Source organism: Oryx dammah, unplaced genomic scaffold (genome assembly GCF_014754425.2).
Source record: "Oryx dammah isolate SB20612 unplaced genomic scaffold, SCBI_Odam_1.1 HiC_scaffold_8, whole genome shotgun sequence".
Taxonomy (NCBI): domain Eukaryota; kingdom Metazoa; phylum Chordata; class Mammalia; order Artiodactyla; family Bovidae; genus Oryx; species Oryx dammah.
The window spans coordinates 43950031-43967803 of NW_024070192.1; the positions used below are offsets into that span (position 1 = coordinate 43950031).

Genomic DNA, 17773 nt, shown 5'->3' on the forward strand with positions numbered 1-17773 from the left:
GCCTTGATATAATCCACTTACTAGCCACCAGAGTAAAGAAAGGTTCTGGGCTTTTAATGGGAAAGCAAAGGTGATTAGGAATACTGTGATTGATTTTGCTACCATATTGTCTTTGAGTCTATCACTTATTTTCTCTAAAGTCAGAAATTTGAAAGGGGTTATGTCTGTGGGAAAAGCAATTAGGCTATCGTACACTGGACTTCATCAGTGTTAGTAAATGTTCTATTTTAGGCAGTGTAGGAGGAGGGGTACATTATATTCTTTTAAAAATTCTTTCTACCTTAAATATGTTAACATATTCCTTGTATATTTAAAAACAATTGCCTTTTTAAAAGTTTTATTTTTAATTGAAAGATAATAGCTTTAAAATATTATATTCGTTGCCACCATACATCAACACAAATCAACTATAGGTATACATATAAAAACTACTTTTTAAAAAAGTACCAAGAGGAAATCATAAAATAATTTTCTCCCAACATAAATTTTGGAAATTTTCAAACTTAAAAAAGTTGAAGGAAAAATGCAGGTAGTTAATACCCATGTACCCTTCACCTAGATTAATAATTTGTTGACATTTTACCACATGTGCTTTATTCATGAGTATTTTTGTGATAAACCATTTGAGGGTTTTAGATCATGACACTTGATTCCGTCTCTTATTCCTAAACTTAGCCCAGATCTCCTGAGAGCAAGGACATTAACCTCCATAACCACAATACATCTACCATATGCAGGAAAGTTAACATGAGACAAAAATACAGTGCTCTCTCCCCAGTTGCCTCGGTAATGTGCTTTTCTGCTCCCTCCTCGCCGTAGTCAAGGATTGTGATCTCTAGCTAGTTGTCCATTGTTGTATATATTTAGTCTCCTTCAATTTGGGATAGTTTTCCAGTCCCCACCTCCTGCTTTTTTTCCCTTCTATGACACTTTAAATACAGGCCTGTAGTTTGGCAGAATGTATTTCATTTTGGACTTTTGTGATTGTTTCATGTTTAGATTCAGGTTAAACATTTTGGGTAAGAACACTAATTGATGATGTATTCTTTGTGCATGTCACAGATACAGCTGATATTTGGTTTGATCACTTGGTTAAAGTGGTGGTCATATTTCTCCACTGTAACAGTACCAAGTATGGATTAATGAATTCAACTTTTATTTACTCTGTTTTAAATCTATTTCTGTTGCTATTTTAATGTTCAAATTGTCCTAAATTTGCTCAGGAGGAGCTCTGGAGCTCCAAACAGGTTTCTAAGTCCCTTTGACTTATTTTTATTCATTTATTTCCTTGTTTTCTGGAGTATTCTAGATATTCCAGGCTTTACATTCTCCTTTTCCTACCTCTGCTCTGGAATTGGCTCTTTCTTAAGAGTCATGGTTCCTTTAGTAGAGGAAAAGTATTTGCCAGCCAAGATCTGGGGATTAGATGTTTAAAAATTCGTTTTATAATCTCTGAGAAGTTAAAGTCTCCTTAAAGAGTAAAAATCAAAAGCCATATCAAAAAATATGAATATGGAGCAAAATAAAAAGTTTCTTTTAAAAAATGGGCTTCCCTGGTGGCTTAGAGAGTAAAGCGTCCGCCTGCAATGCAGGAGACCTGGGTTCAATCCCTGAATTGGGAAGATCCCCTGGAGAAGGAAATGGCAACCCCCTCCAGTACTCTTGCCTAGAAAATCCCATTGACAAAGGAGCCTGGGAGACTGCAGTCCATGGGGTTGCAAAGTTGGACACGACTGAGTGACTTCACTTTCCTTTCCTTTTGAAAACAAAAACACCATCGTAAGCCAAGTTGAAATAAAAATGACGTCAGAAGAAAATTAATTTGAATTCACAATATGTAGATATCAATGGATACCTCATTCCTCTAATACATACAGATCATGTTAAATAAAAAGGAAAACACAACTGACCAATAGAATGAGGAAGGGATATCATGAAAATACAAAAAAAGAAAACATACATGGTTTTTAAACAACTAAAAGGTAAAAGATCTGAATATAAAAATGCATTGAGATGTCATTTTTTTCACTTATCAGTTTGACAGATATCAGAAAACTTGGTAAAGTACCGTTGATGAGGCTGTGGGGGAAAAGGGACTCTTCATACATTACAGATAGAGTAAATTGGATTGTAGCCATCAAATGTACAACCATAAAACAGAATGTTATGTAGCCATGTAAACGTGTGAGGAGAGCTCCTTTCCATTTTAGAATAATATTAATATCTATTCAAACTAATAAAATCAGCTTTAAAAAATATTAAGTTGATATATTGAAGTAGAAAAAATTCAAGTAGCACAACATAAGGACAAAAATTATTAAGTTCTTGAAATCATTTGCTGTTAAGAGTCAGACTTTAGAGGCAAGCTGTCTATATTGTATTGCTAGCTCTGTCTACTCACTGTGTCATCTTAAAGCAAGTTATTTAACCCTGTCTCTGCCCATTTCCTCTTCCGAACAGTGAAGTAATAGCCTACTTCATAGAGTTGTTGGGAAGATTAAGTGAACCATGTAAATAAAGTCTTTAAAATAGGGCCTGGCACATAGTAAGCACTCAATAAATGTTAGCTAATATCACCTAAGAGAATTTCTCTAAGACTGATGAGGAGATGCCAGATTCTTGATACATAGTTAATTATTGGGTATGGTTGGAGAATGGTATTTAGGTTAGTAGTGTTACCAGCGTTTAATGGTATGGAAAAAATAAAAAACTATATATACACACACAAATATGTACACACACATTAAAACTGTACTGTGAGTATGGGTTTAATTTAATTGATTCTTTGATTCAACCAGTATTCCACATATTCATTCACCTGTGAAATGTTTATTGAGCACCTATATGTGCCAGGTGCCCCCTTAGGATATTATAATTATCCGATTTGTCATTATAATCATCAGTTTGCTGAGTCAAGAATTCTAGTTAAAGTATTTACAATAATTAAAGATAACAGACATAATTCTTAGTGGCTCCCTAAGGCAAGTATTAAAACGCTGTTGTTATTTCATTTCTAAAAGTATAAAGCCTGCACACATGCTTTATACTTAATATTTAAAACTTACTAAGTTTTAATACCGTAAACATATTATACTTTAAATGTTTTAAGTTATATCTGAGTAGCTACAGTAGTGAAATAATTCTCTAGTAATAGTAATTAGTACAGATCATTAAAAAAAAATTTTGGCCAGGAATGGAGTGTAGGTATATTTTTAAATCTTGTTGGGAATGTAAGCTAGTTTATAAATTTAATAAATGCTTTTGAATATAAATCTAAAGATGTAGAATTTGTGTACTTACAATAATACTCAGGTTACTTTAAAGTGTATGTGTTTGTCTAACAGGCGCTTACAGCTTTTAGATGGGGAATATGAAGTAGCCATGCAGGAAATGGAAGAATGTCCAATAAGCAAGAAAAGAGCAACATGGGAGACTATTCTTGATGGGAAGGTATGGACTACTCAGAAGACTGAGCACGTTATAGTTACAAACTCCCATTTCTGATTGATGTTTTCTTCCCCGAATGCAAATTCATGTTGAATTCATATTGGAAGGAAGAGTCCTTTTTTTTAATACCTTGAGAAACACAAAATCAAAATTATCTAGTCAGAGTATTTAATGGAAGGCATCATGCTTGGAGCCAGACCACCAGGTTCAAATCTCCACTCATAGCTATGTGGCATCTGGCAAGTTACTTAATCCTATGTGTCTCAGTTTTCTCATCTGTAAAGCAAAAGGCATAGAATTGATGGATTAAATGAAATAATTAATGAAAGATGCTTAGCACCGTGCCTGGCATAAAATAAGTGCTCAATAAATGTTAACTGATATTTTAAATCCCATTCATAGTAACAGCAGGTAACATCTGACTAATAATAAACTTACCATGAAATCTTTAAATCTTAGATGAAGCAGGCTTAAAATAACTTTTAAGAGACTTATAAATAGGCATACATACAATTCTTGGATAGGCAGACAACAGAACCAGTGTCATTTTTTTCTAAATATATTAGATCAGTGTAGCAGCACAAGCAAAATCCTGAAAGGATTTTTTTTGTTCTTAAGCCTTAAAATTCGTCTAAAGTTAACCTAAAACTGTGTGTTTAATAGTACTAAGGAAAATTATGGAAAAGTTTTCTGAGAACCTTTACTTTGCAGATAACAATAAAAGAACTTAATTTTATGGTACAAGTATAGGAATAGACAAGCACATCACTGAAGCATAGTCTTGAAATAGTTTTGAGTTTAATCTGTGATAAAACTGGTGTTAGATCTGTGTGGGAAAGATAAACCGTTCATTATCTATGTGACAGAATTGCTGTCTAGCCATCTGGAAATAAATTTAGACCTAATAAATTCCAGAAGGCTCATAAATGTAAATGTAAAAATTAACACTACATAGCTTCAGAAAAAAGGCAGGTGAATATTAATATGATCTTGCTATGAGAAAAGCCCTTCTAGGTATGATACAAAAGCTAGAAAGCATACAATAAAAACGACTAATTAAAATGAGTCGTTTCTATACTTTAAAAGTCTAAAGTTAAAACCAAATGATGGACTGGGGCAAATATTTGTAACATACAAAAGGCTAATATGAATATGCAATTAATAAAAAGCAATCTAATTAGGAAAAATGGATAAAGAACAGTCTGACAGCTCTTAAAGCAACAGATACAGATGACTAGTAAGCTTTTTAAAAAGATACTCAACTTTACTAGTATTCAGAGACATGTAAACAAAATCAGAGATTACTAGCTTTTGATTACTAGTTTGACAACAGTTAAAAGAGGTCAACAGTTTCTAGTTGGAGATGTGGGGACATATATTCTCAAAGAATGCTTTAAGTTAAGAATAAGTTGATAAAACTTTACTGGAGGGGAGACTGACAATATAAATGAAAATTTTAATCGTGTATATACTCATTAACAATTTGATATAACAGTTTATATTTTACAATTTTGTCACAAGGTAGTACCTAGATAACTGAAAAGATCTAGGTAACAAATCTTGCCTGAAATTTTTAAATAGTGAAAAATTTGAAACACCTTAACTCTTAAAATGATAGGCATTAAAAAGGGCTATATTTTGACAAGATTTCCATGATATTCAATTTTTACATAATAACACATACAACCACCTTTTCTGAAATGAAGCATAATAGTGGTTACCTTCAGGTGATGGGATTTTTAAATAACTTTAATTTATATGTATCTACAGTGCTTGAATTTTCTGCAGGTATTTATTTTTATGTTTTAAATTTTTTAAAGTCTAAATTTATCCTTGAGAAAATAGGATTATTGTGTATGAGTTTTGAGGTTTTTCCAAGAAATTGAGACAATATTAAATTTCTTTTTTAAAGTTGAAGTTTCTTCATGAGAAAATAGAATTATTATATATGAGTTTATACTCATATGAGTTTATATGCGTGCTGTAGTCCATGGGGTTGCAAAGAGTCGGATACGACTGAGCAACTGAATTGAACTGATACAGGAGCTTGGGGGTTTTCCCAAGGAATTGAGGTATCCTTTTAAGTCAGGTCATATAGATTTGCTTCTTTTTAACAGCTCTATGTTATTCTTTTAAGTAAATGTCCCATAAGTTGCTAAACTAATGTCACTTAAGTTGATAATTTATTTTAATTTTTTTACATCTTAACAAATGTTGTGAGTATACTTGTACTCACTTGTACACGTATCTTTTTGCATTGCAAGTATTTTTACAAGATAAATTCCTAGATACGGACTCACTATGTCAGAATTGGTTTATATGATTACCCTTTCACTTCACTCCAGTCTAAAATTATAGTTTTAAAAGGATTATTTGTAATAAAGATGTAGAAGGAAGTTAGACTTGTGTGGCAGTAAAATAGGAAATCATTGAAGATTTCTATAAAAAGAAATAGCATGAAAGCATCTTTGGTCTCCTGAATATGGATTGAGAGGTAAAAATTAGAAGCAGAGAGAGCAGCTGAGATACTGCTCTCTAGTAATAAGACACTGTAGTAAGAATCTACATGTGGTAATTATATGAGAATAGCAAGAATAGGTTTCAAATGTAATTCTGAAATTTTTAGTTTAGGGTCACTGCTGCTAAGTTGCTTCAGTCGTGTCCGACTCTATGTGACCCCATAGACGGCAGCCCACCAGGCTCCCCCGTCCCTGGGATTCTCCAGGCAAGAACACTGGAGTGAGTTGCCATTTCCTTCTCCTTTAGGGTCACTAGTAGAATGATAATGCTTGGGACAAAAATAACTGTACTTGAGAAGAAAAGATAATAGATTCATGTCTAAACATATTTTAGTTCAGGATGACCTGGATATCCAAGTGACAATGTTTAGAGCTCTAAGTGTAAAGAAGGGAGAAGCAATTTGGGAATAATCGAATAGGTAAATCCTTGAGGATGGGTGAGAGATTGGGGCTTGTGGCTAAATGTTGGCTAGGAATTAATTAAGGAGACCAAGGGAAGAGTGGCTTTGTAAGTGATTGAAAGTGGAGGAGGAAAGCCTCAGTGTCCTAAAATTCAGAGCGAGAACCAAGGCCAGTCGTTGGTGAAGCTGAGAAGTCAAAAATTATTCATTGCTAAAACCATTCAGTTCAGTCAGAAGTAATTGGTCATCTTTAGAGAAGTTGCAAACTGGTAGGCTTTGGGTACCATAGTTTTTGTTTTTTTTTTTTTTTTAATTTTAATTTGTTAGTTACCAGCAAATAAAAATGGGAGTATTTTTCATATGAACTTAGAAAAAAGTCTGAAAATCTGGCTGTATTGGGCCAGTGTTTGTATGGGGAACCAGTTTAGCAATTGCCAGTCTGAGCCCTCTAGTACTATATACAGTCTACTGCACCATGCATTTACTTTATTTCCCTGGCTATCCATGTAGGCATTTGGGGGTTTTTAAAGGAAAAATCTGTTGATTGAAGTCAGTTCCACATTAATATGTCATAATAAGTGTTTTGTTTTTTTTTTTACTCCTACAATGTCTTTCATTTTTTGGGATCTTCACTGTTTTCATGTTTTTTTCTTTTTTAGAGACTGCCTCCATTTGAAACATTTTCTCAGGGACCTACTTTGCAGTTCACTCTTCGTTGGACAGGAGAGACCAATGATAAATCTACAGCTCCTATAGCTAAACCTCTTGCCACTAGAAATTCAGAGAGTCTTCATCAAGAAAATAAGCCTGGTTCAGTAAAACCTACTCAAACTATTGGTATGAAAATTTTGCTGTCAAATAATGCTTTGCAGAGTTAGGACTTAGGTTTTAGATTAATTTGTCTTTTGCTCCAGTAATCTTTGGAAATAATTATTTGACTTACTAGACACATTATGAGTAAATTACGATTCTCCTAAAGTTTTGTGATGAAGTGCTGATCAACAGTACTTTATTCACTAGATGTATGTGGGAATTTTGGAGATTTTTTTTTTTTTTTTTTCAATTTTAGAATCATGGTATAATATATAGTATATATACCATATATTACATAATATCTTCAGATGAGGTTTCAGTTCACTTCATTTGCTCAGTCATGTCCGACTTCTTGCGACCCCATGAATTGCAGCATGCCAGGCCTCCCTGTCCATCACCAACTCCTAGAGTTCACCCAAACTCATGTCCATCGAGTCGGTGATGCCATCCAGCCATCTCATCCTCTGTCGTCCCTTCTCCTCCTGCCCCCAATCCCTCCCAGCATCAGTCTTTTCCAATGAGTCAACTCTTTGCATGAGGTGGCCAAAGTACTGGAGTTTCAGCTTTAGCATCATTCCTTCCAAAGAAATCCCAGGACTGATCTCCTTTAGAATGGACTGGTTGGATCTCATTGCAGTCCAAGGGACTCTCAAGAGTCTTCTCCAACACCACAGTTCAAAAGCATCAATTCTTCGGCGCTCAGCTTTCTTCACAGTCCAACTTTCACATACATACATGACTACTGGAAAAACTGTAGCCTTGACTAGACCTTTGTTGGACCTTTGTTGGCAAAGTAATGTCTCTGCTTTTGAATATGCTATCTAGGTTGGTCATAACTTTCCTTCCAAGGAGTAAGCGTCTTTTAATTTCATGGGTGCAGTCACCATCTGCAATGATTTTGGAGCCCAAAAACATAAAGTCTGATACTTTCCACTGTTTCCCCATCTATTTCTCATGAAGTGATGGGACCAGATGCCATGATCTTCATTTTCTGAATGTTGAGCTTTAAGCCAACGTTTTCACTCTCCTCTTTGACTTTCATCAAGAGGCTTTTTAGTTCCTCTTCACTTTCTGCCATAAGGGTGGTGTCATCTGCATATCTGAGGTCATTGGTATTTCTGCCGGCAGTCTTGATTACAGCTTGTGCTTCTTCCAGCCCAGCATTTCTCATGATGTACTCTGCATATAAGTTAAATAAGCAGGGTGACAATATACAGCCTTGACGTACTCCTTTTCCTGTTTGGAACCAGTTTGTTGTTCCATGTCCAGTTCTAACTGTTGCTTCCTGACCTGCATACAGGTTTCTCAAGAGGCAGGTCAGGTGGTCTGGTATTCCCATCTCTTTCAGAATTTTCCACACAGTCAGGGGCTTTGGCATAGTCTATAGATACCTTTATGTCAATTTAGGAGAAGTTTTTCCATTAAATAAATTTGTCCCAAACACATGAGAAAATGATTGGTTTTCAGAGCTTTGTAGTTTGGAATTGCAGCTATAAAGGGCTTTGGAACTATGTGCTTTTTCAAATTTACATAAAAATTTGTTAATATTATGGAATTGACTTAACCATTTAAGAATATTTGAACAATTTGGGGGCTGGAAGAGGATTATTATAACCTGAATTTTATCAGGTTAAATTTTGTAGTAAATTTTTAAGAGGAGAAACATTTACCAATTGTAGCAGTTAGCTCTGTTGGGTTAAGGCTCAGGTTGCAGTATTCTTTCATTTCTTATCTGCTTGATGAGAACACTGTCCTTGACCTGAGGGTATCCATGTGTTTTATCTAAGACTGTTTAAGAAGGCAGAAGGGAGTTGTCTTTGACATATACCACTCAAGTCCATCCATTAGCTGTGTGCAAGTCACTGTAGTTAGAGTCAGTTTTAGGAGATGTAAGAAATGACCCATGTCAGGGGAAAGATTTCCCAAGGAAATTGTAGTCTGGGCACTTCTCAAAGTGTTCTGTGGCCAAATACTAGTAAAAGAGTTTTCAGGAAACTGAGAAGAAAAGATTTTTACAAAGTTTTACATAGGAAATGATTACTTACGTCAGGAGAGATACAAATTTTCATTTTTGTCAGTAAAATAATATACCAAAAGTATTAATAATGATTATGTTTTGGATTTGGAATGATACTATTATAGTCATTTTCATTTAATTTGTTAAACCAATATTTAGTGGATATCTGCTCACTGTTGTGCACTGGGAATACAGAGACCAATCAAAACCTTACTTTGACCTTAAAGTGCTTAAAGCATTACAGTAACTACGTATAATTACTTGGGGTTATTTTTTAAATGTTTTAGGACATTTTAAAGGGGAAAAAAGAATGGATCTTACCAGTAAAGACCTTAGTATCTGGTTAGGTTGATGATAAAGGGAGTGTTCCCCTGAAATCAGTTGAGGGTGAAAACATTGTATTAAATGCCACAAGAATTTTGTGAAGCCTTTATTGTTTAATTATGTTCACAACAGATATTATTTCACTTTTTAGAAGCAAGTATTTTCATTAAAAGTATATATTTTCAGCTGTTAAAGAATCATTGACTACAGATCTGCAAACAAGAAAAGAAAAAGATACTTCAAATGAAAACCGACAAAAATTAAGAATATTTTATCAGGTAGGCCTAGCTGACCCTTCTTTTTTTAAGTAATCATGAGATACCTTTGTTTTGCACGTTCTATCTGAAATATTTTGGCTTATTTAAATAGAAAGAATGCCTCTGACTTGATTTTCCTTTTATATTGTTTTAACTATGTTTAAAGTTGATATTGAAACAAAATATCTTGTTTGTGAGTTGGAGATATGTAAGTTGGAGATTTGCTGTTCTTTTTGTTTTTTGTTATCTTTAAAGTTCCTTTATAACAACAATACGAGACAACAAACTGAAGCAAGAGATGACCTACATTGCCCTTGGTGCACCCTGAACTGCCGCAAACTTTATAGCTTACTTAAACATCTTAAACTCTGCCACAGCAGATTTATCTTCAATTATGTTGTAAGTAGCTTTTCATTTTTTCTTACTGTTATACATTATGATACAATTTGGCTTTCAGAAATTGTACTTTGTGCAGAATGCCAGTTTCTACATTGGATGGATTGTTTATGAATGAATTACCGTGAATGATTCAGTGTTTGTGTATATTTGCATAGTGCACCTCTAATGACTCACATAATCCTAACCCCAGCTCTTTGAATTAAGTGGTAATTTCCTTATCCTTGCTCAGACAAGAAATAATTTGTACAGTTACCAAGCCAATAAATGGCATAGCCAGGATTTTAACATGGATCTTTTTGATTCCAGATCTTCTGGCTTCCTGTTCACCATGCTGGTATGCCTGGCTTATTTTAGTTTTCAAAACATTTAAGAACCCACAAGTATGTTTTAATTAAGTTGGAGGAATAGGTATTTAAGATAGGATAATTAATACTTTATTTTTCTAATCACCTTGCCATTTTTGTTACAGTATCATCCCAAAGGTGCTAGGATAGATGTTTCTATCAACGAGTGTTATGATGGCTCCTATGCAGGAAATCCTCAGGATATTCATCGCCAACCTGGGTTTGCTTTTAGTCGCAATGGACCAGTAAAGAGAACACCTATCACACACATTCTTGTGTGCAGGTAGGTAAAAAGGTCATGTGGCAAAAGTTTATTTTCTGACTTTATTGATGTTTGAGGAATAAAGGGAAGCCAGGCAAAACTACTATTTAGGTGGCAGTTCTTATTTCAGTTTTAAATAAGTCTCTAGGGTCGTATACTGCTTTATAACTCTGCCTGGCTCCTGTTTCTACAGCAGTTTTCTCACTTCCTCCGCACAGCTTTTTCCTGTGTTCATGTGGCTACTGCTCTAGTGGTTATAGGGGGATTAAAGTGTCTCCCAGTAGAAGTTTCTGTGTGCATGCCTAGGTGGAGACCTCTGTAAGAAAGGAATGTACTCTGAGTAGTGTGAGCCCTCCCTGTGTTACTTAATATTACAGCAACATTTCTTTTCATCAGGCCAAAAAGAACAAAAGCAAGTATGTCTGAATTTCTTGAATCCGAAGATGGAGAAGTGGAACAGCAGCGAACGTACAGTAGTGGACACAACCGCCTCTATTTCCATAGTGATACTTGTTTACCTCTCCGTCCACAAGAAATGGAAGTAGATAGTGAAGACGAAAAAGACCCTGAATGGCTAAGAGAAAAAACCATTACTGTAATTACTACTGTTTTGTTGCTATTTACCATCATTATCATTATTGACAATGATTTTACAATTTTATGATGAAATGATTTTGTTTGAAAACTAATAACTTTAATATGAATTAAATTTTTGATTTAATGTTAAGGAGCATTTTTCTAAAGGAATCCAGGAATCTACAATTTTTGTAATTGTGTCATTTTAATAGTTGCCAACTAAAGGAAATACGGGTTTAATTCTTGTGATTTTGTGTTTTTTCACTTTAAGGCAACTACTTCATAACTAAGGATTTCCCTTTTAAAATTACCACTTAAATGGATGTTGGAAACATTGCTGCTTTGCTATATAAATAAGTTGTATTTTTAGTTACAAAAAATTCTTTTTTTAACATTCTCACAATTTTTTCTTAGAAATATCGATTATATTTATTCTGCATCTAATAGATTTTTTTCCCCTCTTTTTTTCTAATAGCAAATTGAGGAATTTTCTGATGTTAATGAAGGAGAGAAAGAAGTGATGAAACTATGGAATCTCCATGTCATGAAGCATGGGTAGGGTGTTTCTAGATTTAAATATTCCATTTCCTGTATGTTCTTTTTGTTGCTTCACATTCTATAAATCTGTGTTAGGATCTTACTTAGAATTTAGGTATAGTTTGTTCTAAATATCCTAATTCAAGTATTAGAAAAATGGTTATCTTCAAAGAATGTTTAAGTAAGGTGCTAGTTCCATCTAACAGCAGGTTTTTAGTTACATGTTTTCTTAATAACCCAGCTTTTATTCCTTTTATTACTAGGGAATACATAAATAATACACCATGTGCTACACACCTGGAAATCCTGAAAACCACTAACACAATTATTAACAAAATTTTTAACTGCTTTATTATTCAGAGTAAAATCTAAACAGCTAGCTTTTCTTATTTCTTACTACCATTTTATAAAGCTGAGAGTAGAACAATCCTAATTTCTCGTGCCTTTGGGGCTGTAGCATTGTTTTTCCTATACAACTGCTTCCCTATGTGAACTATATACCTGTCAGTACATAGATTCTTCTCTACCTTCATTAGTATTAGACCCTTAAATAAGGCTTTCTTTTATAAGCACATGGATCTAAGGTTTTTTCCTTTAAAGGTTAAATGAAATAAATGGGAATGAGCATTTTATTTTCTTTATTCTTGGGGAATGGAGGACTTAAGTGTTTTAAGTTCTAGTTCAGATGACTGGGTGCATCGCTTATAGCCTTTTTTTTTTTTTTTTTTGGTAAACTGCCTCGAGCTAAGAATAGTCTTCACATTTTTAGTGAGTTGTAAAAAAAATTAAAGAGAAAGACAATAGAGATTACATATGGCTTGCTAATTCGTTTCAGTCATGTCCGACTCTTTGTGACTCTACGGACTGTAGCCCACCAGGCTCCTCTGTCCATGGGATTCTCCAGGCAAGAATACTGTTGTGGGTTGCCATGCCCTCCTCCAGGGGATCTTTCCAACCTAAGGATCAAACTCGCGTCTCTTATGTCTCCTGCATTGGCAGGAGGTCTTTATTTACCACTAGCGCCATCTGGAAAGCCCACATATGGCTTGCAAAGCCTAAAATACTTACTGTTTAGCCTTTTACAGAAAATGTTGCCTCATCCCTGGTCTAGTCATTAAAACTCAGTTATGAGTAAATATGTATGTGGAGGCTTGGCTGAAATCTTTCTCCTTTTGTCTTGATATGCCAGTTTCAAGATAGAGTTTTAGTCAAATTACTTAATTGAGTTATATTTTAATTCCTGATCCAAATCTGTCAGCATAAGAACTACTAGGTTCACTATAAACTGGCATTACAAAGTGGCAGGTAGTTGGTAAACTATTTGTATTTTTTCAGATCTGCAATCAGGCTTTTACATTTTACAGATTCTGGTTTGAGTCTCAGTGGCTAATGGAACATCCATCTCCTCTTTGGTTTAATTTGGTTCTCTCAAATTTTATTCCTTGCCTTCCACCAAAACAGTCACACTATACCACAATTGTTGTGACATCTTCATTTTTTCAAAAGTTTACCATGAACTGAAAGTGTATAGAAACACTGCTTCTGAAATAGGAAGCTGAGAGAATAGTGTTATACAGTTAATGAAAGCGGAGTAGCAGGAGAGAATATTTTACACTTTTAGCTGCTAACTTCGAAAAACACAAATGATATCGGTTTAAGCTCTGGTTAAATTAAACCTCTTTAAATTTCTAACATGGTAAGTTTATTCAGGTGATCGAATCTCAGATTGACTATAGTTTTACTAGTTAAATCATCATTTATCTAGATATAGTCTTACTATCCTGTAATAGTTATCACTGTGGCCTTTGACAGAAATACTTTGTATTGTTGTTGATGTGTTTGTGTTTTTATTAAATAGGTTTATTGCTGACAATCAAATGAATCATGCCTGTATGCTGTTTGTAGAAAACTATGGACAGAAAATAATTAAGAAGAATTTATGTCGAAACTTCATGCTTCATCTAGTCAGCATGCATGACTTTAATCTTATTAGCATAATGTCAATAGATAAAGCTGTTACCAAGCTCCGTGAAATGCAACAAAAATTAGAAAAAGGAGAATCTGCTTCCCCTGCAAATGAAGAAGTCACTGAAGAACAAAATGGGACAGCAAATGGATTTAGTGAAATTAACTCAAAAGAGAAAGCTTTGGAAACAGATGGTGTCTCAGGGGTTTCAAAACAGAGCAAAAAACAAAAACTCTGAAAAGGCTTAACCCCACATTATGGACAAACACTGAAATTTCATTCTAGGGAATTCAGCCTCTAGGAAGAGTTCTGTTTTTGTTTTTAATCATAGGTTCCAAACAGGCACTGTCAGATGAAGTAAATGATTTCAACAAGGATATTTTTAATCAGGGTTCTACTTAACTTCAGTATGCAGCATTACCCGCATATCAGTTTTATTGATGTCATTAAAATATTCTCAAGTTCAAGCATGAAAAGCAATACCTTAAAGTGTTTTTAACAATTGTCTTATGAAATATACTGAATTGATAATCTAGAAATTATTTCATATTTATAATGTGTTGGGTGTTTTTTTTTTTCATTTGTGACTGGCTGTTTTTCTACTTTGAAATTGTGAGACATTTTCTTGGGGAGGGAAAATTAGAAAGTGATTCCTTTTTTTAGAAACTGAAGATTTTTGTGAAATTATGTTGCAGTACTGTTTGCAATCAGACCTTAATCCTTGACTTTGAAATCATTTATCAATTTGGAATGAAAAATTACAACATAAGGTATTTTACATTATGTGAGTTCATTTTACAATTTAAAAATAGCACTTCTTCATCTTAGGCCTGTTTGAGAACATGTTAATTTTTCACATTGTTGTCAGTGAAATGTCAGTGTTGGCTTCTAAGGTTACTGACCATCCATTTGTTTTTATGTGGATAATTTTAGTGCATTGCTCACCCAGTATATTTTTTTAAACTTGAACATTTTGCTGTTTTTTGTTTTTTTTTTCTTCTTTCCCAGTTAGGTAATCACATGGAAGATTCAGCTGTCCACATCTGTTCATTAGGATTGTAAACCAAGGGAAGAAAGAGTTTAAGATTTTTAAGATGCCACTTTTGAGGGAGGAAATGTTCTATAAAAATGAACCAGAAAATGTAACTTTTTTTTTTTCCTTTGCAAGGATGTCTTCGTAATGTATTTCATGATTAGAATATCCAATACAGATAAGCTGACTTGAATCGTTTTGAGCAATTTTGCCCTGTGTTATATGTGTCTCGTGCACATATTTACAGTTGGATTTTCTCCAACAGAAAGTGGTTTCACTACTGGCACATTAACAAGCACCAATAGATTTTTAGTCCAACTCCAAGCACTGTGGTTGAGTAACATCACCTCAATTTTTTATTATCCTTAAAGATAATTGCATTTTCATATTCTTTATTTATAAAGGATCAATGCTGCTGTAAATACAGGTATTTTTAATTTTTTTAATTTCATTCCACCACCATCAGATGCAGTTCCCTATTTTGTTTAATGAAGGGATATATAAGCTTTCTAATGGTGTCTTCAGAAATTTATAAAATGTAAATACTGATTTGATTGGTCTTTAAGATGTGTTTAACTGTGAGGCTATTTAACTGATAGTGTGGATGTGATTTGTCATCCAGTATTAAGTTCCTAGTCATTGATTTTTTTTTGTGTTTAAAAAAAAAATAGGAAAGAGGGAAACTGCAGCTTTCATTACAGACTCCTTGATTGGTAAGCTCTCCAAATGATGAGTTACAGTAAACTCTGATTATGCCTCTGCATAGTGGATTTTGAGCATTTCTCTCGGGCTTTAATTTGCTAAAGCTGTGCACATATGTAAAAAAAAAAAATAGATTATTTTAGGGGAGATGTAGGTGTAGAATTATTGCTTATGTCATTTCTTAAGCAGTTATGCTCTTAATGCTTAAAAGAAGGCTAGCATTGTTTGCACAAAAAGTTGGTGATTCCCTCCCCCAAATAGTAATGAAATTACTTCTGTTGAGTAAACTTTTTACGTCATCTTATAATAAAAGCTGAAAAAATCCCTTTGTTTCTATTTATAAAAAAAAAAGCTTTTCTATATGTACCCTTGATAAGAGATTTTGAAGAAATCATGTAAGATGATAAAGCATTTGAATGGTACAGTAGATGTAAAAAAAAAAAAATTCAGTTTAAAAGAACGTTTGTTTTTACATTAAATGTTTATTTGAAATCAAATGATTTTGTACATAAAGTTCAATAATATAAAAGCTGCATTCTGTTTTGTTTTTTATTATATTATGAATTGTTAATACACATACACAAATTTTGGCTTGGCTAGGATAGGAAATATCCAAAAAATTATATCCATCAGTCAGAGCAAATAAGTTGAGAAAAATTAATGTGAAATCCTGCTTTCGGTTCTAGTAATAGCAGTTGCAACTAGTATGTTACACTGTCACATAAAAAATATTTTAAAACTTATCATCTAGGGTAATACCAATAACTAATTGCCCTAATGCTGATTCATCTTTGGTTTTTTCAATTTTCTTTTGAATGAAAAAGGATTTACGTTGGCTTTCAAAAAGCCATATAGTGAGACACAAATAATAAAACAATTATATAATACTATATTCTTTGAGGTCAGTTGTTGAAATTAATTTAGACTAATTGAGGAAAATGTTACCAAACTGTTGACAGTTCCACTGTGCTTGCTTTATTTACAAGAAATAGCTTGCCTGTACACATGTTGTGTATTCCTTGAGCTGAGCGCCCCTCTGGTTTCAAAGCTCACTCTGTTTCTTTAAGCACCTGCTTCCTTTTCATTAGACTGTTGAGTCAGTCGCACTAGCCTTAGTAGTGACTCATGGTCTTCATTGGTGTTCAGATATTTGTTACATAAACTGAAGGCCTTATATGCCATGGTAACTAAGCATTTGGAGTAAGAAGTATTTGGAGATAAACTGCACAGACATGACACAAACCAGTCTGTGTCATAGGTGAGCCGTGGCTCCAAGAATCTGGGAGGGAAGAAGCTCTCCACAGGGAGAAGCACAAGGATGCTGCGGGAGTCCTCCAGGTGAGATACCCAACTAAATAATAGAACTCTGCCCATTGTGAAGTAAGTGCCCAAGAAGTAATGGTGTTTCAGTGTGAAGAAATGAACTAACCAGCAGTGACAAACCCAAGGGAAGAAGTTTCATAAAGGAAGCCATCCTGTAACAGAAAATGAGTTTAAGACAGCAGCTTTAAGGATTAAACAACGAAACAGGTTTGAGGAGTTTAGTGTTAACAAATGGAAAATGATTCGGAGAAGTTTATCATGAATATGCAGGAAATAGGGCCTTCAAAAGGGAAACAGGCAGAGAGACGGAAGAGTGGATAGGAAGGTTGAGCCTGCAGACTATGGAAGACAGAGGACACCAAAGATACACATTGCCAGAAAAGGAAAGAAAGATCAAGAACACAGGTCGATTCAGCTTCCTAAAGATGAAAGAGTGCTGATAATACTGTTGGGTAAAAAATGGAGAAGTGGGTACTCATGACATTTCTGGTGGGGAAATAAGCTAGTACAACCTCTACAGAGTAATTTGGTACTTACCATTAAAATCATAATGCGTTTAACCTTTGCTCCAACGATTTCATCTTCAGGAATTTAATCCGACAGATAAACTGGGGCACATGTAAATTGACAAACTGACCACTGTGGAGCAGATTAGAAAGGTACAGAAAAGTTCTAGAATATTTCCATTTTTAACAAGATTTGAAAATAATATGTGCCCATATTTGCTTGAATATGACTAAATGGATACACAAAAGCAACTGCTGTCAGAGAAGATGGCTGGGCGAAAGGACAGGTAGGAAGGAGGCTGTTTCTGTGCAGTTTTTAAATCTAAATGTACTGCCTGTTTTCTGTA

The 17773-nt window shown here is 34.2% G+C and overlaps 1 protein-coding gene across 2 annotated transcripts in view; it reads left to right on the forward strand.

Annotated features, from left to right (window-relative positions):
- Window positions 1-16042, forward strand: part of SUZ12 (SUZ12 polycomb repressive complex 2 subunit) — a 38770-nt gene extending 22728 nt beyond the window's left edge. For both annotated transcript variants that reach the window (XM_040243994.1, XM_040243995.1), the window contains 8 exons: window positions 3345-3450; window positions 7027-7204; window positions 9708-9799; window positions 10034-10177; window positions 10647-10804; window positions 11180-11378; window positions 11835-11914; window positions 13755-16042. In XM_040243994.1, coding sequence (XP_040099928.1) covers window positions 3345-3450; window positions 7027-7204; window positions 9708-9799; window positions 10034-10177; window positions 10647-10804; window positions 11180-11378; window positions 11835-11914; window positions 13755-14100 — 1303 coding nt within the window. In that variant the 3' untranslated portion in view covers window positions 14101-16042. The remainder of the gene's footprint in view (window positions 1-3344; window positions 3451-7026; window positions 7205-9707; window positions 9800-10033; window positions 10178-10646; window positions 10805-11179; window positions 11379-11834; window positions 11915-13754) is intronic.
- The last annotated feature ends 1731 nt before the right edge of the window (window positions 16043-17773 follow it).